We start from the raw sequence: 17285 nt of genomic DNA, 5'->3' as shown, positions 1-17285 counted from the left end.
CACCTTAGGACAAGATCTGGGTGTTCTTGGCAGCACTTTAAGTCTTCAGTTATGGGAAATGCTCCCGTATCAACCAACTTGCTCGACAATATTCTGTACAGTTATGGGAAATGCTCCTGTATCAACCAACTTGCTCGACAATATTCTGTATCCCACCCCCATCTGGTACCTTCAAGATCCACTCCCTGGGTGTGCTTCCCCAGTCCCTGCAGTCAGACCTGTCCTGCAAGTTTTTGGGTGACTGAGCTATTTCCTCCTAGAGTAGGGACTGTGCTTCACTGCAGAGGCCATGCTGAGACCCAATTCTAGTTGTTGGTCTGGAGGCAATGAGCGGAGGTGATCATGAGAGTGATCAGCATTATTGCATAAGACATTCACCTCAAGTGAGATCTTTACATAGCCTCCAAGCAAACTAGACTGTTCTTCTATATCAAGGCAAGGAAGCAGCTACTGCTCAGGGCTCTCAGGCTCAAGATTCTTAGATATATCCACCCAAACAACCCCATGCCAGGCCCAGGCCTCAGGATCCCACCTTCCTCCGCCCCCTCCTCCCCCCCCCCACCCCCCCATCCCCTTCAAGCCCTGACTCTAGCACAGGAAAATTGTTGAGGATCCACTGGTCTGCTCCACAGCTCTGCTGCCCTTATGGTTAAATTGTGGGCCCAGTTTTCAGCACGCTTTGCTGAAAAAGTATGTCTTAATTTTCTTTATTTATTTTTGAGAGAGAGAGAGAGAGAGAGAGCAAAGGCAGGGAGGGGCAGAGAGAGAGGGAGACAGAATCCGAAGCAGGCTCCAGGCTCCGAGCTGTCAGCACAGAGCCCGACATGGGGCTCGAACTCACAAACCACAAGATCATGACCTGAGCCGAAATCGGATGCTTAACCGACTGAGTCACACAGGCGCCCCAAGTTAGCATTTACGTTGCCTCGGGAGACTTTCTGGCTTTGATATCATGCCCTCAGTCGAGTGGGCTAACTTGAGTCTTACATGCCTTCTGCAAAGTTTCTAAAGCAGGTTTAGAAAAACTAGCCACCCCTATAATCCTTGTAATTACAGTTGTCTTCCCATCTTTCAAGGGCCAAAGCTACTTCATAAGCCAAGCTTTCCCTTCAACTTCTATCTCATTCCAATCTACCAAAGGGAAGTCTTATGCTTCAGATTAGGGGTTATCACCACCCCAGTGGTGGGAGGTCGCTGTTGCCTTCTGAATGGTAGATGAGCTAGTTCTAGATTCCTATCCCTATAGTCTCCCTTCCATTGCTACTTCCTACTGTTTTAGCTTGAATCCCCATGAAAGCAGAGACTGAGCCTAGAACTTGGGGGCAGTTGATATGGTAGGTGAATCAAGGAAATGAGAGGGAGGGAGGAGAATGACACAGGGTAGAAGGAAAATTCAACAAAGTGTATTTTGGCTTCTGTCCCTTATGAGTTGAAGGTTGCCTCAGAAGGCGTTAACTCACCTGCACTCCCAGGCTATGCCTATGGTTGAGAGAGGTCCTGAGGCTTAGGAGAAAGCCCTAAAGCAGAAAAGCAGAGAAACCTACAGTAGACACTTGAAACGAGGCACTGACAGTGTACATGGAGTCGTCTACCATAGCTGTGGCTAGAGTCAGAGGTGGGCTGATAAGATGTAACCAAAAGTTCCATCACATCTAGCACATCTTTCCTGCCTCCTAGGGGATTAGAGGCAGACACCATCTGCTCCATGGGATTCAGGTGCCTGGTCCTGTAGACCTTTGTTATGCCCAGAATTCGTGATCCCCAAAGATCACCAGGGAGCCGAGTCTGATGCAAAAGCAAAGAGCCTTTATTCGAGCTAGCTGGAGCTCAATCCCCTACCTGCACCAATGCAGCGGTGAGATGCCAGAGAGAGCGAGGTTCAAAAGCACAAAGGTGTTATAGGGATCTAGGGGCAGTTCGTGGGGTAATGGTTGTGGCCTTAGCCAATTGGCTGGGGAAGGGTTAGAGTCCCGTTGCGCAGGTTGCCAGGTGTGGTTTGAACGGGAAGTTTGAACGGGTGAGCGGGAAGTTACTCAAAGGGAGGAGATGTGGTCTGAGGTTTGAATGGGAATTTCTTTCTGTGGTTTTCTGGGAGAGGGGGCCATGTCAGGGACGTAGTCACTCAAGATGGAGGACACAGAACAAAATGGAGTTGGCCGGCCTAGGTCCGCTCTTTCATTCCCCCCTTGTCATGTAGCTTATGGACCCAATCATGGGACTGGCTGCATTTCTATTTTGTCCTATTCTGTTATTAGGGGCTTGCACTGAGCACGGAGGACCATTAGTTGGATGGCCCCTATGCAGTCTCTGACAAACTGGACCAGTCTGTTGATGATATAGGGTCCAAGGGTTAATAGTAGGAGCAGGATGGTGAGGGGTCCGGCAAGGGCCGAGATGAGGGTAGCTAATCAGGGAGACCAGTTGAACAAAGACTCGTACCAGGACTGAGATTGTTCTCTCTCTAAACTTTTGTTTTTGCAGCCCTTCCCTTATGAGGGCCATAGATTCTTTTACGACCCCCAAGTGATCAACATAGAAGCAACATTCTTCCCCTAGGGTTGCACATAGTCCTCCTTGCTGCATGAATAATAAGTCTAATCCCCTTCTGTTTTGGAGTACTACTTCTGATAAGGAAGTAAGGGATTCCTGTAAATGAGAAATTGATTTCTCAATTCTTTCTATGTCTAAGTCAATGGCTGCCCTTAGGGTTCCGTAGTTTTTGTCCTGGATGACGAGTGAGGATATTCCGGTCCCTGCCCCCGCTAATCCCAGTTCCAAGAGCACAGCCAGAGTTAGGGTTGTAATAGGCTCTCTCTTACTTCGGGGGTTAGTAGAGCCTAACCTGTTAAGTATTTCTTCCCCCGAATGGTACACTAGCTTGGGGATTAACTACAGGAGTATGCAGAAGCCTTCTTTTGAGAAGTTAAGGACTTGGGAGTGGACGCAGGGAGCGAGGCCGCTGGAACAGGCCCACCATGCATTTTCGGGGGGAAGTAGATACATTGTCTCCCTGGGGACTGTTAGGGTTTCATTAGAGATGTGACTGCCCGGGGGGCACATGGCTTATGCAAGTGCCCTGCCCTGTTACCGCCTGGAGGATTTGTCTTGCAGTAGCCTGCTGCCATCTGCAGGAGCTAGAGTTGGAGGCTGTTGTATAATTGCCTTTAATGGCAATACCTTTGTAATATGGGGGCTGGACATCTAGACAGAGCAAACAGGAATTGGTCAGGTCGGGTCTAGAAGTGTTTAGTACCTGGTATGCTCCGACAACTGTGCTCCACAGGGGTCTGTATCAGTAAGTTGTGACCTGGGGCAGGAGATGCGGGTGACGCTCCGGTAGGGACAGGGGATGTGGAGGGCTGTGTGGCCAAGGCCTAGGTGTTTCTGGGAGTGGCTGTCCGGGTGGGGGCAGGTTGGGGAACTAGTACTTGGTTGGGTCCTACCCCTGTGGGGGACTGCTGGGCAAGGGGAGTCGCTTGCATTCGGAGGGTAAATAACGTTCCCTTGTCCTTGGCTCCCAGCCTAACCCGGTCATATATCCTGAGTCCCCAGGTTTTTCCACTCTCCCATCCTGTTGTTTTTTTACCTTGGCTTGTAAAGGATATAACTATGGGATTACCGCGCCCCCAGGCATATGACGGTCGGGGGCCACTGGGCCGCTTTACCACAATGAGATCTCCGGTGCGTGGTGGGGTCCACCAGATGTGCCCCGTCGAGACACATGACCAGGAGGCGCAAAAGTAGTCAGCCGCGTCCCCACATGTGCTCGAGCGAGAGTGGCCGGGGCAGACATAGAAATAAAGGTTCTGCGCATGGAATCCGGGGGCATATGGTGACAAGGGGAGCAGAGTTTGGAGGTCTACACAAAGTTCTGGGAACCAAGTATCCGTGGGGTGGCTCTGGGAAGTCTGATTAAGTATTGTCCCCGAGCTGGTGTCTATGATCTGCCAGGTGATGTTTTGGGGGGCATGGGGACTCTCAGCAGCATGAGCAGTGACAAGCAGAGCTAACAGAATTACCAATATCAGGTGGGTCGAATGTGCTGTAACCTGAACTTGAGCGGGTTGTGTTGGTCCCGACTGACAGCCCATCGCGTGACGAAGTCCTTCCGGATTGTGGAGGGGTCCGCTGGCCGAACGTGGGTGTGATGGACCCAGGTCGCAATGCCGTCTACTTTGAGAGCGGTGGGGGTTGTCAGCACCACGATGTAGGGTCCCTTCCAGTGCAGCTCGAGGGTCTCTCGGTGGTGCCTCTTGACGTAGACCCAGTCTCCCGGCCTGTACTGATGAGGTGTCGGGGTCGGGCCAGCCTCGTAGATGGCACGGAGGTGCAGCCAAATGTCCTCGTGCACCCTCTGGAGGCCTCTCAAGGAAAGAAAAAGTTCTTGATCTTTAAACTCAGCAAGAAGTTCAGCTCGAAGGTTGGGAATAATAGGGGGTGGCCTGCCAAACATGATTTCATAGGGAGTAAAACCCAGGGTGTAAGGAGTGTTCCTAACCCAGTAAAGGGCATACGGTAGGAGAGTCACCCAGTCCCCGCCAGTCTCCATGGTTAATTTGGTAAGGGTCTCTTTTAGGGTTCTATTCATTCTTTCTACCTGTCCTGAGCTCTGGGGCCTATAAAGCACAATGTAATTTCCAGTTTGCCCCCACAGCCTTGGCTACTGCCTGCATTACCTGCGAGATAAATGCTGGTCCGTTGTCTGATCCTACCATGGCAGGAAAACCATACGTGGGTAAGATGTCTTCTAGTAGCTTCTTAGCTACCGTCTGAGCCATTTCATGTTTGGTTGGGTATGCCTCCATCCAGCCAGAGAAGGTGTCTATAAATAATAAGATATTTATAACCATACTTTCCTGGTTTAACTTCAGTGAAGTTGACCTCCCATTGGGCTCCTGGTCTGGTGCCTCTGAGCCTGGTTCCTTTTTTATTTGATGTGGCTCTTGCATTGGTGAGTTGGCAGGTCTTGCAAGCAGATATAACTTGCTCTATTTTGGTGTCCTATTGGTGAATCTGTGTCCGTCCCGCACAAAGCTGCTGCCATCAGTGAACCAAGTAGCCTCGGCATCGGGGAGGGGCCAGTCGGTCAGATCCGTCCGGAATCCATGTACTTGCTCCAGGATCCCCGCACAGTCATGTAGTGGAGCATCTAGGCCAGGGTCGGGCAGCAGGGTTGCAGGATTGAGGGCCGCACTGGGGTGGAACCGCACTCATGGAGGGTTGAATAGGAGGTTCTAGTAATAAGTCATAAGTGTGTTACTCATCCATCTATCAGGAGGCTGTTTCAGGACCCCTTCAATGGCGTGTGGGGTCGTGATCCAGATCTCCTGTCCTAGGGTCAGTTTGTCTGCGTCCTTGACTAGGAGTGCTGTCGCCGCAATAATTCTTAGGCATGGCGGCCAGCCGGCAGCCACTGGGTCTAGCTTCTTGGACAGGTAAGCCACCGGGTGGTTCCAAGGGCCTAAGGCTTGAGTTAGAACCCCTTTTGCTATTCCCTTGTGTTCATCTACAAAGAGATGGAAGGGCTTCGTAATGTCTGGCAGGCCCAGGGCTGGGGCACTTAGAAGGGCCTTTTTCAACTGATTAAAGGCAATTTCTTCTTTTTCAGTCCATTTAAATGTTTTCCCCTCTTTGGTAGCTTCATATAGGGGCCTGGCGATCTCAGCAAAACCCAGAACCCGGAAGCAGCAGTAGCCGGCAGATCCTAGGAATTCCCTTACTTCCTTTCGGGAGTTGGGAGTAGGGATCTTTAGGACAGTTTCTTTTCTGGCATCTGATAACCGCTGCTGTCCGCCCTCCAGGATATATCCCAGGTAACTCACCCTCTCCCTGCATATCTGAGACTTCTTCGCGGTTGCCCTGTATCCCAAGGCCCCCAGGGTAGCCAGCAGGTCCTGGGTCCCTCGCTCACGGTCCTTGGTTATGCCGGCACAGCAATCAGGATGTCATCTACGTACTGTAGGAGGGTGAGACAACGGTGCTCCTTTCTGTACTCAGGCCCTCGTGTAGTGCCTCGTCAAAGATGGTGGGCGAATTTTTAAACCCCTGAGGCAGCCGTGTCCAGGTGAGTTGCCCGCTGTAGCCCTCCTCTGGATCATGCCACTCGACGGCAAACAAGGGTTGGCTCTGGGGTGCCAGCAGCAGACTGAAGAAGGCGTCCTTTAAATCTAGTACAGTATACAGACCCTGGAGAGTGCCAAGGAGCTCAAGAGAGTATATGGGTTGGGAACAGTTGGGTGTATGTCCGTGACCCTCTTATTTACTTCCCGGAGGTCTTGTACCGGTCGATAGTCATTTGTGTGAGGCTTTTTGACCGGCAGTAGGGGGGTGTTCCAGGCAGACTGGCAAGGAACTAGTCCCCCTAGGCTTCGTAGTCTCCAGATGTGTGGCTGGATCCCCTTCCGGGCCTCCTGAGATATGGGGTATTGTTTGATTCTTACCGGACCTTCTCCTGGCTTGAGCTCTACCAGGACCGGGGTCCTGTGAGCGGCTAGTCCTATCCCCCCCGTCTGCCCAAACCGAGGGGAATTCTTGTAGCCATCTGTCTATATTATCCTCTCTCGAGAGTGCCTCCTTGTGGAGGTGGTATTCATCCCCTAGTTTCATGGTCAGGACCTGGATGGGGTGGCCCTTGCCATCGGTGACCTGAGGCCCCCCTTGTCTGAAAGCTATCTGAGCTCCAATCTTGGTCAGTAAGTCCCGTCCTAACAGCGGGTAGGGGCATTCTGGTATTACCATAAAGGAGTGGGATACCCATCCCGTCCCCACATCTACCGTTCTTCGGGTAGTCCATGAATACTGGCTCATACCAGTTGCCCCTTGTACCCAGGACTTCTTGCTGGCCACCTTTCCTTGTGGGGTGTGGAGGACCAAATGTTGTGCTCTAGTGTCGATAAGGAAGTCAACCAGGGTCCCCTCCACTTTAAGAGTTACCCTGGGCTCAGGGAGAGGGTCTGAACCCCGACTCCCCTAATCACTCAGTTCATCTAGCTCTAAGACTTTTACCCGATCAGTCTTGCTTCCCTTCCCGCTGGCCTTTTTCGGACAATCTCGGACCCAATGCCCTACCTCCTTGCAGTATGCGCACTGATCTTTCTGCAGCCTCTGCCTCCCCCCCTTGGTGGTTCCTTTACCTCCTCTTGAGTTGTCCGCCAGCTGCCGGAGACGGCGGTCTTGTTCGTCGGGGAAGTCAGCAGTGGTAGCTAGTAGTATTCTGGCCAGGTCTCGAGTCTGCTTACTGCTGGCAGCCACCATGGAGCGAGCCTGCTTATCCTCAGGAGGCTCCCGGTTATTATATACCTTTTTGGCTACCACCAGTAAGTTCTGCAGACTTTTTTTCTCCTAGTCTATCTGTTTTTTGTAATTTTTTCCTAATGTCTATGGCCGATTGGTTTACAAAGGCCATGATAACAGCTGCCTTGCTTTCCAGAGCCTCTGGATCCATGAGGGTATAGGTACGGAATGCCTCCATGATCCGTTCTAAAAAGGCAGCCGGAGATTCATCTTTTTCCTGTTGCACATTTCCTACCTTGGCCAAATTGGTTGGCTTCCTAGCAGCCATTTGGAGACCCCCCATTAGAGTCTGGCGGTAGACCCCGAGCCTCTCCTTACCTTCTGCCGTGTTGAAATCCCACTGGGGCCAAGTTAAGGGGAAGGAGGCATCTATCTGAGCCTGGTTGGTGGTGGGATTCCCATCTGCGCCCGGAACTAGTTTTCGGGCCTCGTTGAGGATTCTTTCTCTTTCCTCAGTCATGAACAGGACCTGCAAAAGCTGCTGGCAATCGCCCCATGTGGGCTGATGGGTAAAAAGAACAGAGTCTAACAGATCAATAAGCCCTGTTGGTTTCTTGGAAAACTTAGGATCCTGAGCTTTCCAACTGTAGAGGTCACTAGTGGCGAAAGGCCAATAGTGATAGGGCTGATTCCCCTCCGCATCTGGGGGCCCGGTGGCTCGCAGGGGCAGAATAGTGGAGTCGGCGGCGGAGACAGATTGCTCCCTCTGAGCCCTTTGTCTGGTAAAGGGCGGGCTTCCCACTGGAGCGTTTCCGCCTCCTGCTCTCGGAACAGCATCTGTCTCCCCCAGAGGAGGAGGATGGTGTTCTTCCGGCATCCTAGGGGGGTTATACGGGGGAGGAAAAATTATTCTTCTTCAGTCCCCCCTTGTAGGACAGGGTAGAGGGGTACTGAAAGCTGGGTAAGACTTTTCTTGTTCTCCTTCTTTTCTGTCCCCTGCAAAGCGAGAATGCATTTTGGCTCCAGAGGGCGTGGGGCTAGGAAGGGCTTAAGCCAAGAGGGTGGGTCTTCTACAAGGTCCTGCCAAGTGATAATGTAAGGGAGCTGATCAGGATGGCCCATCTTAGGCCGAGAGATGATACCCGACTTGGTGGATGGTAGGGAGCTTGAAGGTTCCCTCTGGCGGCCATCTGACATTGAAAGCTGACCACTCGCTAGAACAAAAAACCTGCCACCGACCCTTTCGGACTTCCACACTGAGGTTGTTAGCTCTTCCCCTGACATCCTTAAAGTGATCAATCATAATACTTAGAGGAGTAGTCTGAGTCTGTCCCATAATGTCCGTCCAGTAAGTCCACAGAACAAAACAGAGAAACACAGAAACAGACAAACAGAGGGCCCCTAGAAACTTTTCCAACTCCGTGGAAGCAAAACTGAAAGCTAGACGACGGCCTCACACCGACCGGCGGGAGCGACCCACCTCGTCTCAGACCTTTGAGGGGAATCCACGTCCCTCCAGAAGGGAGGATCGGAACGTCTTCCGAAACTCCTGGCCCAAGGTCCTCCAGTGCGTCCACTTAGACCGCACCGGGCACTACCAGAATTTCAGAAATGAACTCACAGAGAAGAGACAGGGAACGAACAGACACTAACCATGGCCAGTCAGGCTCTCTGGGTCGGGAGTCCCTCGGGGGTCTTGGGGATCCCGGACGAGCCCCCAAATGTTATGCCCAGAATTCATGATCCCCAAAGACCACCAGGGAGCCGAGTCCAATGCAAAAGCAAAGAGCCTTTACTCGAGCTAGCTCGAGCTCAATCCCCTACCTGCACCGATGCAGCGGTGAGATGCCAGGGAGAGAGAGAGCGAGTTTCAAAAGCACAAAGGTTTTATAGGGATCTAGGGGCAGTTGGTGGGGTAATGGTCGTGGCCTTAGCCAATTGGCTGGGGAAGGGTCAGAGTCCTGTTGTGCAGGTTGCCAGGCATGGTTTGAATGGGAGGTTTGAACGGGTGAGCCGGAAGTTACTCAAGGGGAAGAGGCTTGGTCTGAGGTTTGAAGGGGAATTTCTTTCTGTGGTTTTCCGGGAAAGGGGGCCATGTCAGGGACGTAGTCACTCAAGATGGAGGACACAGAACAAAATGGAGTTGGCCGGCCTAGGTCTGCTCTTTCATGTTCATTCTAGGAATATTTTCAGAGGTCCTAATAAGTGTCATTAAATACTTTTCTACACTGAAATACAGGAGAGAATATAACAGCTCTATGGAGCTTGTGTCCTAGTAGTGGTGGTGGGGTAAGAGGTGGGGGGGGGGAGGAGAAGGACAATAAAATATACAGCCTATCAAATGGTAACAGGTGTTAGAAAACAAAACAGGAAAGAAGGGTAAGTTGTGTTGATCTGGTTTCAGCTGGGGAGAACACATGCTCATTTAAATAGAGACATGGTGGGGGGCGGGGAGGGGTGGTCCCTGGGTGGTTCAGTAGGTTAAGCGTCTGTCTCTTGACTTCGCTCAAGTCATGATCTAACGGTTCCTAAGATTGAGCCCCACGTTGGGCTCTACGCTGATGGTGCAGAGCCTGATTGGGATTCTCTCTCTTTCCCCCTTTCTCTGGCCCTCCCCTGGTCGCTTTCCCTCTCTCTCAAAATAAATATATAAAACTTCTAAAAAAAAACAATTAAAAAATAGAGTCATCAGGGAAAACTTCACTGAAAAGATGACATTTAAGCAGATACCTAGGGGCTGAGTGGCTCAGCTGGTAAGGCATCTGACTTCAGCTCAGGTCATGATGTCACTGTGAGTTCAAGCCCCATGTTGGGATCTATGCTGACAGCTCGGAGCCTGGAGCCTGCTTCAGATTCTGTCTCCATTTCTCTGCCCCTCCCCTGCTTGCTCTCTCTCTCTTTCAAATATAAAATAAAAACAAAAAAAATTTTAAGAGGATACCTGAAGGAAGTGAGAGTAAAATCAGCCAGACACTGAGAAGGAGGGAACGGTGTGAGGGAAGAAGCAAATCAGGAGAGTGCAGTGCCTCCCTCTCCCATGCCAGGTGAAGACAGTGTTTCAAGGAGGAGGAGGCCTCAACTGCCTGAAATGCTGAGTGGCCAAGGTGAGGATGGACAATGGGCAAAGGACAAAGCAACATAGCAGGGTGATGGCATCTTTGACAGAGAGCAGAGCAAAGAGGGAGGGGAGGAACTGAGGACAGTGAATACAGGAAACTTCTTGGAGTTTCATTATAAAGGGAAGCAGAGAAATGGGGCAGTAGCTGGAAAGTAATGTAGGGTCAAGATAAGGAATTTTTTCTTTCCAAGATGGGAGACCTACCAGCTTCTCTGCTCCCATTTCCCTTCATCTTTCCTCTTGCTGTAGACAAATCTGCGGCCTCTTTGACCTCCCTCTTCAAGCCCCAAAATATTTTTCTGCAAAGCTCTGATCCCCAGAGTTCTGAGCTGTAGGAGGTGAAAGCCACAAAGAGTCCTTTGTGCAAGCTTTCTGCTCTTGTCACATCCTTCCCTGGGGCAATACACTTGGCTGCCTCAGTCAGGGGCTGAAATTCCATAGCAGGAAGAACAAAGTCAGATATCTCAAAATATCATCTTGCTGCATTTATTTCTGGCCCTTTCTCCACTTGGATGGCCTCTCCCTAAACATGGGGCTCCCTGCCTGCCTGCTGTTCTGGTCTGCCAGCGCAGCTACTTTATTAAGTATTTTGATCAAAGCAATATTCCCTAAACTTCAGGCATTCCTGGATCATTGTTATGATTTTAGCTGTTTCCCTACAACTCATGTCGTTTTACTGCATGTTTCTTTTTTTTAATTTTTTAAAAATGTTTGTTTATTTTTGAAGGAGAGAGAGACAGAGTGTGAGTGGGTGAGGGGCAGAGAGAGAGAGGGAGACACAGAATCCGAAGTAGGCTCCAGGCTCGGAGCTGTCAGCACAGAGCCGGACAGGGGGCTCGAACCCACAAACCGTGAGGTCATGACCTGAGCCTAAGTTGGATGCTTAATGGACTGAGCCACCCAAGCACCCCTACTTCATGTTTTTATGTAAAGCACTTTCTTAAAAAAAATTTTTTTTTTACTGTGGTAAAATTCGCGTAACACAAAATTCACTGAAGTGTACAATTCAGTGGCTTTTAGAGCATTCAGTGCTGTACAACCATTACCAAACAGTTCCAAAATATTTTTCGTCACCCTAAAAGGGATCCCTTTGCCTGCTAAGCAGTCACCGCCTCCTCCCCCCCCCACCCCCCCCCCCCCCAACCAGCCCTTGGTAACCACCAATCTGCTTCCTGTCTCTCTGGATTTGCCTATTATGGGTATACTATATAAAGAGAATCATATATCTGACCCTTTGAGTCTGGCATCTTTCACTTAGTATGGTTTCTCCATTAGCACCTTATTTTGGGCTTGATTTTTTTCTGGTGTTATCATTTTGACTCCCTTTCCATTTCCTTGTCTGTATATATTTTTTCTTCATTTTGTTTATTTAAATATTTAAGTAATCTCTACACCCAACATGGGGCTCAAACTCAAAATCTCTGGATCAAGAGCACACACTCTTCCGACTAGGTCAGCCAGGTGCCCCTTTCTTAGTTATTTAAAAAAAATTTTTTAACATTTATTCATTTTTGAGAGACAGAGACAGGGCATGAGCAGGGGAGGGGCAGAGAGAGAGGGAGACACAGAATCAGAAGCAGGCTCCAGGCTCTGAGCTGTCAGCATAGAGCTTGATGCAGGGCTCAAACCCACAAACCATGAGATCCTGACCTGAGCTGAATGAAGTTGGACACCTCACTGATTGAGCAACCAGGCACCCCTTTCTTAATTATTTTAAAAGGAAAATTGATTTCATCATAACTATTTTAAATATTTTTTATTTAATTTACATTAATGTATACACAGAATTACTAAAATACAAAAAAAAGCACTGCTCACAATGTTTTAAACTTAGTGTCTAATGACATGTTTTGTGTTGTTTTCCTGATTGAATAAATAAGTCCACATCTTTGTACAAAGTAGCTGTTAAGCTGGGTGCCTGGGTAGCTCAGTCTGGCATCTGACTTCAGCTCAGGCCATGACCTGGCAGGGTTCATGAGACAGAGCCCCCCTTCCAGCTCTGTGCTCACAGTGGGGGGCCTGCATCGAATTCTGTCTCCTTCTCTCTCTCTGCCCCTCCCCTGCTCATGCACATGTGTTCTCTCTCAAAAATAAACATTTAAAATAAAACAAAAACAAACCCACAGAAAAACATCTATCAAAGTAGCTGTTTAGTAATCCTTAGTCTACTCCTGAAGGAAAGTTAGGTGGAGGCAGGACACTCACTTCTCTCACAGGTATTACCTGACCCTAGGGAAAAGGGCCCATGCTCTCAGGTTTCAGTGGTTGCTGATATGCCCTGTCTACATTCCAGGGAAAAGGTTACAGATTGCAAGGACTGGTGTCACCACCTTTTGTTGTGCAGTTACATCAACCACAAGTACAACACACTCCCTGAAGCACCTTCTACTATACTTTGTGTGTATAGGGGTTGGGGGAAGCAGACCCCCCCATGTCCCTGATCCAAAATGGATCTAGGAGGAGAGCAAAATCAGACACCTACCAGAAGAAAGGAGTGAAACTCACCAGGAGGTAACAGCCACGATTCAGCTCAAGGCCACTGCTGTAGGACAAAATGAAGGTCCAGGATGGCCAAGTCTCTTTGAGAGCACAGGAAATCTGGATTTTTAATATGAAATTTCCAAATTCTTAAATGTTGGCAACTAGGGGCACCTGGGGGGCTCAGGCGGTTAAGCGACTTACTGGCTCACGTCATGATCTCATTGGTGGGTTGGAGCCCTGCCTCGGCCTCTGTGCTGAAAGCGAGCCAGGAGCCTGCTTCGGATTCTGTGTCTCCCTCTCTCTCTGTCCCTCCCCCCTCTCAAAAATAAATAAATATTAAAAAAAATTTTAATGTTGACAACTAATGCAAAACTTTTAAACAACGCGGGTGGAGCAAATCCTATCTGTGTTACAGGCTTAGCTCTGGAGAGTGCTCGTTTGCACCCCGGGTGAGACAAACCCTTTATTCTACAGAGGAGGAAAGGAGACCTGTAACGGAGAAGCTACCCGCCAAAAGCCACACAGCAGCTGGGAGAGGCTGAGGCCCAGTTTCGAGAAAGCTTCGTAAAATACACATACTCCGGACTCAGGCTGAAACCCTCTGGCCCGCGCCGCTCCTCTAAACCAGGGGAGCCAAGAGCGAGGTCCCCGACCCTCTCCGCCTGACCGCCTCACCGCACCCGGCATCGCTGAGCTCCCAAGGTTTCACTGTCTCCCCGACTTCGTCCTCCGTTCCTTGGGCCAAGAACGCCACTGCTCACCCCTGCTTGCCATCCTCGCGCCCACTCCACTCCTCCCTCCCCTAGCACTGCCCTTTGCAAGCCTGGCTCCCACCCCGCGTTCCCAGCGGGCCGCACACACACCTTCCTCCACGGCCCTATCGCGCCCTCCCGAGACGGGCTGCCGGCTGAGTCACCCGTCCACTAACGCGCACTAAGTGACGGTCCCTACCCGCAGGTCGCGAGCCCGAGCCGACCCCACTTGGCTGCCCACGAAGGCGCCTGGCGGGCAGCGAGGAGCGAAATGCGCGTGCGCCGCACGGGTTTTATTGCGTCACCGCGACTCCAGAGCGCGCGGCTGGAGCAAGAGCACCGCGTTCGCGCCTTCGCGTTTGCGCATCTTCCTCTGCCAGGAGCCCGCCCCAGACGCCGGGCTGGCCTGGGAATCGAGCTTCTTCTCCAGCAGGTGCATGCGCGCTGTGGTCTCAGTCAGCATGTCCATGAGCAGCTCCTGCTGCAGCTTCAGGTAGTTGTTCTCCTCCAGCAACAATTGGCTGTTGACCCCCTGCACCTGCGTCTTCCAGCCCGAGTTGCTGGGTGAGGGCAGCAGCGGTCGCGACCGCCGCGGCTGCCCCTCGGTGGTCCACTGGCCGCCGCGGAACACAAAGGCCTCGTCGCTCAGGCGAGTGCGCGGCGCGCCGTAGCTGAGGCCCAGCTCGGCCTGGCGCGTCCGGTGGTCTAGCAAGTAGAAGGTGGACATGGAGGAGATGCGGCGCAGCGGCGGGCGCCGCGGGGAGAAGCGCTGCGAGAAGTGGTCGGCCCAGAACTGCTGCAGCTGCTCCCACAGGCGGCTGATGTGGCCTGAGCTAAGACACCTGAAGGCCTCCAGGGCGAGGACCGAGTGGATCTTGTGGGGCGCGTGGGTGCCCAGTGCCGAGCCTCGAGGACGTGGGCGACCAGGGCTGCGCCCTTGCCTCTGGAGGCCCTGTGTCCAGAATGATGAAGGCGAGCCAGGGGCACTGCCGGGGAGCAAGAGTCCGGGTGAGCAGCCTGCTTGGACAGGCTGTCCGGTCAAACCGCGAGGATCGGTGGACAGGGCTTAGCTCTGAGGCTGGCACTAGGGTGCTGGTCGCTGAGGAGCCCATCCCTGCACACTGGCACTGACAGCAATCTCCTGAAACTACCTTCTCCAAAGACCACTGTGTGTCAGGCCCAGGAGACAAAATGCGGATGAAGGACCATATCCCTTGCTTTCTGAGCATAGGACAGGCTGCTGGAAGGGATTGCTGAGACAGGTACTTAAAAGTTGAGCAGGACTTTGCCATGTAGGTTGAGGGTGGACAATGGAGAACCTCTAGGCAGAGTGAAGAGCCAGGCACAGCTTGCATGTTCCCCATGTAAGGAAGAGTTTGGAGTAGGGTTTGTGTAGGGGACTCGGCTGGGAATAGAAGAGGAGGCTAGAAAGGGGACCAGGGCATAAACTTCATTCTGTGGATAAGAGGGCACTGCTGGATGACAAAGCCAGGGCTAGGTCTGGATTCAGGAAAGTATTTGGTAGGATGTCTAAAATAAAGGCATTATTGCCACGTTCAGTTATTTTATAAACTGCTCTGGGCCAGGCTTGGTCTGGGCAGGGGTTCTTAGCCTGTGCCTGCCCTCAAGATGCTACTGGTCCAGCTAGGAACCCAGATGTGTATGTAGGTGACAGTGGTGCATTATGCTCAGTGACATCTTGGGGGCCTGTGCCATGGGCTAGGACCTATGCTTAGAATTCAAAGTCATAGAGGTTATGCAGACTACACATGACTTTTCTCCCAAGTGGACTACATCCTCAAGGAAGCTAAAGTCCAGATAACAGACAAGTTTCATTCTGTCTCCGCCAGCGCCTGTAAGTGCTGACTCTATTAAAGGGGAAGAGGGCTATGTGTTCTCTTTTAAATTCCTCTTCTCTCCAGGAGGGTGAAAAGGGATAGAACTCTATCATGCCTTCATCAATCCAACATACACTTATTCCTCTCGCACACAGCTGGGCTGAAGGGGTGGTACTACCCCCTAGATCTGGCTCAGGGCATCGTCTCTCTGAAAGCCCAAAGAGAGCCTGAAATGTGCAGCCAGGCCCATGTTTAAGGCTGCGTCTTCCCAGAGGGCCCTTTCCCAGTAATGCTCACTGCATGTTGTGCCTCACCTGGAGGATGTGTCGGAGGTGCCAAGCTGCTCTCCCAGGCCTGGCCCCATCCCTGAACCACTAAGCTGCTGTCCACCAGCTATGACTCACAATGCCTCCAGGTTGGGCCAGCCTGGGACAGAAGGGGTGCACACGGTCTAGCTATAAAACAGACCCTGGGCTCTTCCCATATTCAGCAGTTACTGTCTGCTGTGTTCCAGGCGGGGTTGTACAGAAGTGAAGGAGATGTTCTCTTATCAAACTATAGTGGGGGTGTGTGTGGTGGGGGTGTGTGGGGGGAGGTTTAGAAGCAGAGCCAGAGATAGGAATTTGATGTAAGGGACTGATTGAACAAGATAAGTCCCTAAAACAAACAATAAGACAAAAACAAGATAGTTTCTAGTGTCTGGGTGTCATGGGTCAGGTTCCCGGAAGCAGAGACTGAGATGAGAATTCTTGCTTAGTGATTTATTGGGGAAGTGCTTCCAGGAGAAGAGATGGGGGAAACAGGGCAGGGCGGGGCAACAAACTAAAGTAAGCAGGAGAGTGGCCTCAGTTGGAAACTAGTTTCAGCCCCATCCCATAGGTAACTGCATAAATTGCACAGTTAGGCCTCCTTACCACAAGAAAGCAAGTTTTTAACGCCCTCTCCCTTCTCTCCTACCCTTCATTTCCCATGATGTATTGGCCAGGGCAGCTGTGAGTTGTCAGCCAGCACTTAACGCATGTATGAGGTGGGTGCATCACCAGTAAAAGGGATCTTTGGGGCCCCAGCAGCATAGAGGAGAGACGAAGAGGATAAATAGTAAAAATGAAAAGAGAGGCGCCTGGTTGGCTCAGCTGATAGAGCATGCAACTCTTGGTCTTGGGCTCATGAGTTTGAGCCCCATGTTGAGGGTAGAGATAACTTAAATGTTAAAAAAAATAACTAAATGAGGGGTGCCTGGGTGGCTCAGTCGGTTGAGTGTCCGACTTCGGCTCAGGTCATGATCTCATTGTGAGTTCAAGCCCCGCGTTGGGCTCTGTGCTGACAGCTCAGAGCCTGGAGCCTACTTCAGATTCTGTGTCTCCCCTCTCTCTGCCCCTCCGCTACTCATGCTCTGTCTCTCTCTGTCTCAGAAATAAATGAACATTAAAAAAAATTTTTTTTTTAATAACTAAATGAATTTGATTGTGAGAGGCACCTGGGTAGTTCAGTCGGTTAAGTGTCTGACTTCAGCTCAGGTCATGAGCTCACAGTTTGTGAGTTCGAGCCCCACTTCAGGCTTACTGCTGTCAGCCTGTCAGTGCAGAGCCCACTTCGGATCCTCTGTCCCCCTCTCTCTGCCCCTCCCCTACTGTGCTCCCCCCAGAAAGAAAGAAAGAAAGAAAGAAAGAAAGAAAGAAAGAAAGAATTTAATTGTGGTGCATACAATGGGGAAAAAAAAAGGAAAAGAAAATAGAGAAATACAGAAAATGACCTGAGGACATGGTGTTCAGTAAAGGTACTTGACATCCATGCTAAGACCTAAATGATGAGGACATCTCAGCTACATGAAGATTGGGGGCTGGAGGCAGGGATGAGCTGGGC

General features: G+C 51.0%; 1 protein-coding gene across 1 annotated transcript; it reads right to left on the bottom strand.

Annotated features, from left to right (window-relative positions):
- Window positions 1–13845: 13845 nt before the first annotated feature.
- CBY3 (chibby family member 3) lies at window positions 13846–16254 on the bottom strand. Its single transcript, XM_040444194.1, has 2 exons — window positions 15737–16254; window positions 13846–14570 (listed from the first exon to the last, which is right to left on the bottom strand). Exons 1-2 carry the CDS (start codon window positions 15784–15786, stop codon window positions 13886–13888), a joined length of 735 nt encoding a protein of 244 aa, XP_040300128.1. The 5' UTR covers window positions 15787–16254; the 3' UTR covers window positions 13846–13885.
- Between the last annotated feature and the right edge of the window lie 1031 nt (window positions 16255–17285).

This window comes from Herpailurus yagouaroundi, unplaced genomic scaffold (assembly GCF_014898765.1).
Source record: "Herpailurus yagouaroundi ecotype Mexico unplaced genomic scaffold, PumYag 192, whole genome shotgun sequence".
In the NCBI taxonomy this organism is placed as follows: domain Eukaryota; kingdom Metazoa; phylum Chordata; class Mammalia; order Carnivora; family Felidae; genus Herpailurus; species Herpailurus yagouaroundi.
Note: the sequence above shows the minus strand (reverse complement) of the source record. Positions and strands in the feature narration are given on the sequence as shown.